The sequence below is a fragment of the Anastrepha obliqua genome, chromosome 1, assembly GCF_027943255.1.
Source record: "Anastrepha obliqua isolate idAnaObli1 chromosome 1, idAnaObli1_1.0, whole genome shotgun sequence".
NCBI classification, from domain to species: Eukaryota; Metazoa; Arthropoda; class Insecta; order Diptera; family Tephritidae; genus Anastrepha; species Anastrepha obliqua.
Window position 1 is genome coordinate 172770847 of NC_072892.1, and position 7263 is coordinate 172778109.

General features: G+C 40.8%; 1 protein-coding gene across 1 annotated transcript; it reads right to left on the reverse strand.

Moving 5' to 3' along the window:
* Positions 1 to 1431: 1431 nt before the first annotated feature.
* LOC129238609 (uncharacterized) lies at positions 1432 to 6891 on the reverse strand. Its single transcript, XM_054873684.1, has 3 exons — positions 6776 to 6891; positions 5188 to 5523; positions 1432 to 1503 (listed from the first exon to the last, which is right to left on the reverse strand). The coding sequence occupies exons 2-3, from the start codon at positions 5476 to 5478 to the stop codon at positions 1432 to 1434; spliced, it is 363 nt and encodes a 120-aa protein (XP_054729659.1). The 5' UTR covers positions 5479 to 5523; positions 6776 to 6891.
* Between the last annotated feature and the right edge of the window lie 372 nt (positions 6892 to 7263).

The window sequence follows — 7263 nt, forward strand, 5'->3', positions numbered from 1 at the left end:
GGAAAGGCTCTGAGCTTGACATTCAGCGAGTTGTAGAGGACTTAAGCATTCCTTTAAATGAACTGGAAAGTGCGATTGACTTGAGCGTAGTCGCGGAAACCAATATGTAGAAGGTAGGCCCAGGAAATTTGCTATTTCGACAGGTTGGGTCCACGGGGAAAGCGGTGCTAGATGAGTGGATTTGATGAGGCAAATAAAAAGGTGGTTAGTGTCGTGCGGGGTTTTCCTCTACATGCTGGACATATGTTTGGTAAGTCCCGGTCAATTCTGGATAAATAGGAGTTTAACCCGTTACAATATTTAAAAAGTAGTTTTGCCAAAGTTACGCAGATCGTTCGGGGTAGCTGGAACTCTTCATCTGCTCTCGGTGATGGTCGGACTCTGATTATGGCATTTCAGCGTCCTCACAGGTGTTATAACAGGTCACTGCACTATTGGCACCCTAACCAGTAGAATGGGTGTACCTCACAATGACTTCTGCAGCAGTTGTGGAGATGAAGATGAAATTGAGTCGTTACGAAACCTTCACTGTGAATGTCATGCACTTCAAAGCGGCCGTGCAAAATATTTTGGCGATTATTTCTTTAAAGGCTGGGAAATTTGCAAAATGCGCCACTGGTTACCTTCTTAAAAAGATCGAAGTGGTTTAAGCAACTTAGTTAGGGTATGGAAATTAACTCTTTGGGGACAGAGCCGCTCGACGGGCGAGCGTCGCTGAGGACGAGAGGTATTGGAGTGCGCAGTAAAGAAAATAAATAAGTTTAACGTTATAAAAACTAAGGCTTCATTTAACACAAGAAAAATGTTTCATAAAATGAAAAAAATAATTATAAACAAACTGCTATCACTGATAATGTTGAAATGTCTGAGTGGACTCCTTATTGCACGGATTTCACTTCCATTTGACGAAGTAATGTCATCATCTTCCGTCTTACCAGATTCAAAGTAATATTCGTCAGAACTGTCACTATCTAACGTATCATCTCTAGATCGTTTAGCAATCGTGCGCGGGATAAAATATATAAAAACCCTGCTGCTTCCTAAGGCAGTGACCCTGAGAGACTGAATCGAAGAACTGAAATTCGTTGTGACTCTACCGTCGTCTCACATCGTAAGTTTACATTAGAAGGAAGATAAGACTACATCGCTCATGGCCCCTAATGTCTTTGAATGAAAACGTTACTATTTTACTATACCTGTGCATATCTTATATCTCAGAACGATTGACGTCGCGAGCCTTGCAGCTACGAACTAATTTGGCCAGCTATATGCCGACACGCGTCCGGAACGGTAAAACGGCTTGGGTGGCTATATGCCGACACTCGTCCACAAAGGGTTAAATGCAGGTATCACAATGGGCCTTATGGCCACCCAGAGTCTTGTCTTAGACAAGCAACCTAGCTAACCTAACTTAACCTACAGCTGTTTTGTTTATAGGACAGTTTTGTCAGTGAAAGATGAACCGCAGGCAACAAATACGGGTATTACTGTACTGCCCTGATACTAAAAAATAATTATTTACTTAAAAAAATCGTAAATTGCAATTTTTCAAACTGCTCCGAAATATAAAACCAAGTAATGTAATTTCAAATGTGTTAGTGTAAACTAGCATTGCATCCAGTCTCTCTTGTTCTTCTCTCTAAACGGTTCATTTTCCATTCACAATAGATATTAACCGTAATTTTTCGGCAATGTTGCCATCGAAAATTCCTCTAATCCGCTTAAATTATGAGATTTGAGTCTAGTTGTCAATCCCCATTAGTTACATTTAATACCTGAGATAATTCCGAATTATGTCGTTAATCCCAATTAACTCCACCGTCTGTCTAGACTATTGCATTTAGTTCTTTTGAGACTGATGTTGGTTAACTGATATTTAGGGTGTTTTTTGGGTTATCCAGTTTACTATCCCGGTCAATTCCGATGGTGTTAGTCCGTATTCTGGTAGTAGTAATAAAGGGACCGCATCGATTCGCTAAGCGTTAACAAATAGCGAATAAATGAAGTAACTGGTATAAATAAAAAAGAGCTGGATAGAGCCATTACGAAAGGCTGTGATGCCAAACTAATGAACAGAACGGATCATAAATTGAACCCGATCTCTCTCAGGACTCTTAACCTTTGGGAGGGCAGCTATTGAGTTTGCATAAATGATTGGTTGGTTTGTTGTTTCAAGTGGTAATTCATCCAGAATCCAACCAGCGCTTCCGCACTATTTTGTTGCCACATCCTCGCTACCAACTTGTTTCATGGTTATTTGGTATGCAGTGCCTGGACTGCAGCTTGGCTATCCGAAAGCATAGTGATATTGCACTTAAAAGAGAAGTTTGCAATTAGTAGTCTACAATCTTCCCCCCGGGGCCAACACTTCCGCCTGAAAGACATTGCAAGTATTGGGATGACGCACAGATTTTTCAATTCTAAGTCTATGAGAATATATCCCAGCTCCAACACCACAATCCATTTTCTTACCATCTGTGCACTGTAGTGTCGAAGTTATTTAGCCAAAGTTCCTTACTCTATTCCTTCTGAAATGGAAAGAGAGTGGCGAAATTCCTATTGAATGCCACCCTTACGACGATGTAGTCAGTCCTCCCCGTGGTGAACTGAGTTTGTCGCAATAATAGACTGACGTGACCAGAAGTTTTTTCCTTCCAGCGCCTCGCTTCATTTAACCTGAATGCACTCATGGTAGCCATCTGGATGATATGGTGATCTACCGGAGTAACATCTGTCAGTTCATTAAGAGCCTCCCTAGGGCATGAACTAGATGCACCGCTCGTAATTGCATAGGCTGATCTTTGAATCCTATTAAGTAATTTGATATTGTAATCCCTTCCAAGAGCTTTCCACCAAACTACCGATCCATATGATAAAATTGATCGTATTAACCGCTTCACACAGCCATAAAGTATACTTAGGTTGAAGACCCCATCCTTTTCCAAGCATACTTTTGCGGGCATAAAAACACAGTCCGACAATTTTACACAAATGTTACTCAACTCAAATGATCTGGGTATGCAACAGACCTTTGAGGTAGTTTCCCAGCGAAAGGAGAGAAGAAAGAGGGATCCCCTTAACCACCTGCCGTATGCTTCTCTAAATGTGGGCTTCGCGTCAACTCACCGAGCACTGCGCAAGTGCACAAACTTGTTAAGTCGCGAAATCCTTCTGGTCACTTGTGGATCGGAGGCGTTCGAGGGATCTTCTAAGGTTGCAAAACCTGAGCTCTCGAATTTTGTAGGTGTCGTCAGAAGACACTATCTGCGTGGTATGCACGCTGTGAGACTCGGAATTACTTCAAGTGCTTTTTACCGCAGCTGTATGGAGAATGAGGTGGAATCATCTTGGCACCTTATCCTTAGTTGTTCTGCTCTTGCGGGGCAAAGATTTAAGCATCTTGGTTCTCATTTCTTTGCTACGCCTGCAATGGCACACCTTCGTGTGAGTTTCTGCGATAAAAAAGCCATCTAAAGTTCGGAGGCGGTATAAAACTGTACGCCCCTTCATTTGTGGAAAAACATTAAGACGTACACCACAAGTAAGAGGAGGAGCTCACCCAAACACCCTCGTATTGTACAAACTTTTTTGTACATTCTCTCATTTCGAATTGAAATTGACTCATATCTCGAAGAATTTACGCTTTGGTTCCGCACTCTAGATTTTCTTGCATCAACTTACGCAGACTGGAGGCGGAAAGAACATATTTCTGATCAGTTGTATAAAGGCGTAATGCTTCTATAGCCCGGTGAAGGCGTTTCAGTGTATTTACATGCATTTTTGTTTTTAAAAATGATAAAAAGTTATTAGAAACTGATGAAAGATATTAAGAATTTACGAACCAGTGTCTAAGTATTCTTAATTTCACTGTTTTTTTTTTCATTTCACTCTCACTTGAAAATTTTGAAATTTGAATAGGTAGAACCAAGGAGCAACAAGAGATTTGGGGGCGCTTAAAACACTCAGGCTTTTAGCCAATTGTACTTAGAGGGTACATACATAGTCAAGATGGGGAAGAGAAAAGTACCAGAGAAAGAGACAGGAGGCGGTATAAAGAATAAAGACAGAGATAAAGGTAATTAGTCCTCTGAGTATTTTCTAGATACCTTGGCAGAACTGTAAATATCCTCCAGTTTGAGGGAACGAATATTACTCATTCTCATGACATCGGAACCCAAAACCCGTAGCCTTGCTCTAGCAAAAGCAGAACACTCTTAGAGGAAGTGCTCAGTGCTATCAGCCTCCTGCAAGCAAGACAGGCACATCGGGTCTTCAATGATTCCAATGGTGGTTATATGCTGACCCTATGGGTTGTGTCCTGTAATGATACCGACCATCTTTCCTTCCTAGTTTTAGTAGAAAGTTTGATAGTTTTCTGTTCGGACTTATCACAAATCACTTTGCAGTTCTACAACTTTCCAGACCGAACCATCGCTCTTCGTGTAGATTGGCTACATAATCGCTGATCCAATTCATGATTCCTGCGGAACTGATACCGATTATTGGATCTGACCCTTGTGGGGAACCGCTGATCCACGGTCGGCCAATTTATCGGCAATTTCGTTTCCTTGAACACCGGAGTGCCCTGGAACCCATATAGGTACAAGCCTGTTCTGTCTTGCGACAGAATTAAGCTTCTTTTTACATTCTTGAACAATCTTTGAGGTTTGCTTCGCGTTCTCCAGAGCCTTCAGTGCAGCCTGACTGTCAATGAAAACTCCAATCTGTTTCCCGCTCCATCTCCTCTCGATTATCCATTCGGCTACAAAATTCGGATGGTAAAAATTTCCGTTTGGAAAACAATTGCCATTCCCCCCATAGCACAGTGGTACTTATTACTATCGTTTAAGTTCATTCTCGCTTTGTTTGCTTCTAAACACGAAAAATCAACCATATCCAATTTTTGCACTTAAATATTTGAAATTAAAAATATACCGGTTTCTAAGATTGTTTTTCCAATGCACACTTAAGCTGAGTCAAGTAGTTCTGTGGTGTTAAGCATGCGAATATAGGGTATTCAAGCACGTGGTCAGTTGTTTGAGTAACTGTATATAAGCAGGCATGTAGATTATTCTATTTACTTAGAAGCCCCTTAGGAAACATGATTAGGATTTCAAGAGGTGTATGTATGTATGTAGGTAACGTTGCTTGTGATAGTCGTAGTGATTGTTGGTGTTGCACACTTACGATAAGATTATTCCGTGTAGCAGTTGTTGTTGTTGGCGTCGTCGATGTCAACGTTGATAAAGCTGGTAAAATATCAAAAGTATTCATGAGGTCCGGCACCTCGTTTTCATTGTCATCCGCCACTACATGGAAGTGTCGCGTTTCGGTTGGGGTTGATTTTTCGTCTGCATGTCGCTCCAACTTTAATGCCAATGCATTGTCTCCACTCGCTACATCGACCTGCTGTCGGGCGATTGATGAGGAGAGTATGGCGGGAATTTTTGCTTTCGCGGCCTCGATTTTAACTTTCATTGTTTATGATTAATTTAAATTTTTCTTACGTCAGAGCGAAAAATTCTAAAATAAATGCAAGTAAATTCAATAAAGGGCAATTGGGGCTTGTAATATTATGTTTCGTTTTTTTTTTTGTTTTTGGGGTTAGCTTGCGGGCGAGGCACACACTATAGGCACAATAACACTACACGTTTTGACAGTTGTTACTCGTCACATGTGCAACTGTCGTCGCTGACAGTTTATCCACTGTAATTAACAGCTGTTCACACACGGTTATCAGCACATACACACACTCAATATGGGGCGTACAAGCAAACAGGCGGACAATGAAAGGGGAGGCCACTGGGACGTAACGGGAGCGCTAAATTAATGTGTTCCAATGGTATTAATTGTATTTTTTGTTTTGTGTTTTCTACTTTACGCACTACGCTTTTGCCTTTGTGTGAAATTTACATACACGCTGGTGCTTATGATGGCGTCAGCAGCATTCAAAAATTTTGCTTTTGACGTTTTCCGTTTTTTCTATATTTTCTTTGTGCTTTGGAATTCCACTGCGCGAAGTGCAAGCGGAAAAGCTAACAAAAATCTATCAAATTATTTGTTTTTTTTTTTTTTCTTTCAATACTCAGCTGCTCTATGTCATGCTACTTGTTGTTGTTATTGTTGTTGCACCACACCCCGTCGTTGCTTTTTCGATGTGAACTGCGCCAATTCGCACTCCAATCTGCACTACTACACTCCACTCCACTACGAACTAAGCGCGACGCGACTTCTGAGGGGCACGAACGGTATTGAGGGGGCACCGATGTGATTTAAATTGAAACTTTTTCCAGCTTTTTCCCTTGTTTTGCTTACGTTCTCCTTTAACTACGCAACTCTCATCTTATGTCAAAACCCGTACTTTGTATCGTCGTAAATTGTTGAAATTCTACAATTTTGTGTTTTGTGTTAATAGCCACACACTTTCGTTAGTTAGTTGGTTGGTTGGTTGACTGCGAATTGCGATAAAGAAATCGAGGAAAGAGGTTCGGCAAATATTTGTACGAGTGTATTTCTCTTGGCTATTACTGTTTTTCTCACACAATTGTTCGTGTAATTAATTGATAAACAAATTCACACCTCACTCACGCAGTATTCAAACACATAACCGACTTTCGAACGAACTTTCTTCAACTGCTTAAAGCATTTTCGAAACCATATTCGATATTACCATAAAAATGTTGCTTAATCTTTCCAACGAAATCTACTTAAATTTCTCAATTTTATTACTGTTGTTGTGACACTGTCAAAGAGCAGGTTTGCATTATATACCTACATCTACACAAATATATACATGCATCTACGTATGTGTGTATGTATGTATGTAGGTCCGAGTATCTGCACAGCTACGCTACATATATTCGGATACGTTTGCACTAGCACTCCTTTTTATTACTATAATATAATACACAGGAATGTATTAAAAATACGTTGCGCCGTTGCAATTCGTCGTTACTTTAACAAAAAGCGAAAAATAACTAAATTCACACACCACGTTCCTCTGGCATTCACAATCGGCAGCTCTAGTACGAGCAACAGAAACACCACCAACACCAGCACATTAGTTATTCCACCGCCAGTGGACAGGCCACACGCCAGTGCTGCTATTGCCATCCCTGTCTAGCGCAAAGACTTTTCGTTGCTTGCTACACAAAGTGCAGGCATTGCTTTCAAAGTCACTTTATTTCTGGAAATTCAATGAATCCAAAAGATACAATTGTGGACAATGTTTACAGGGGTGGCTCGATTGTTGGGCCAAATCGA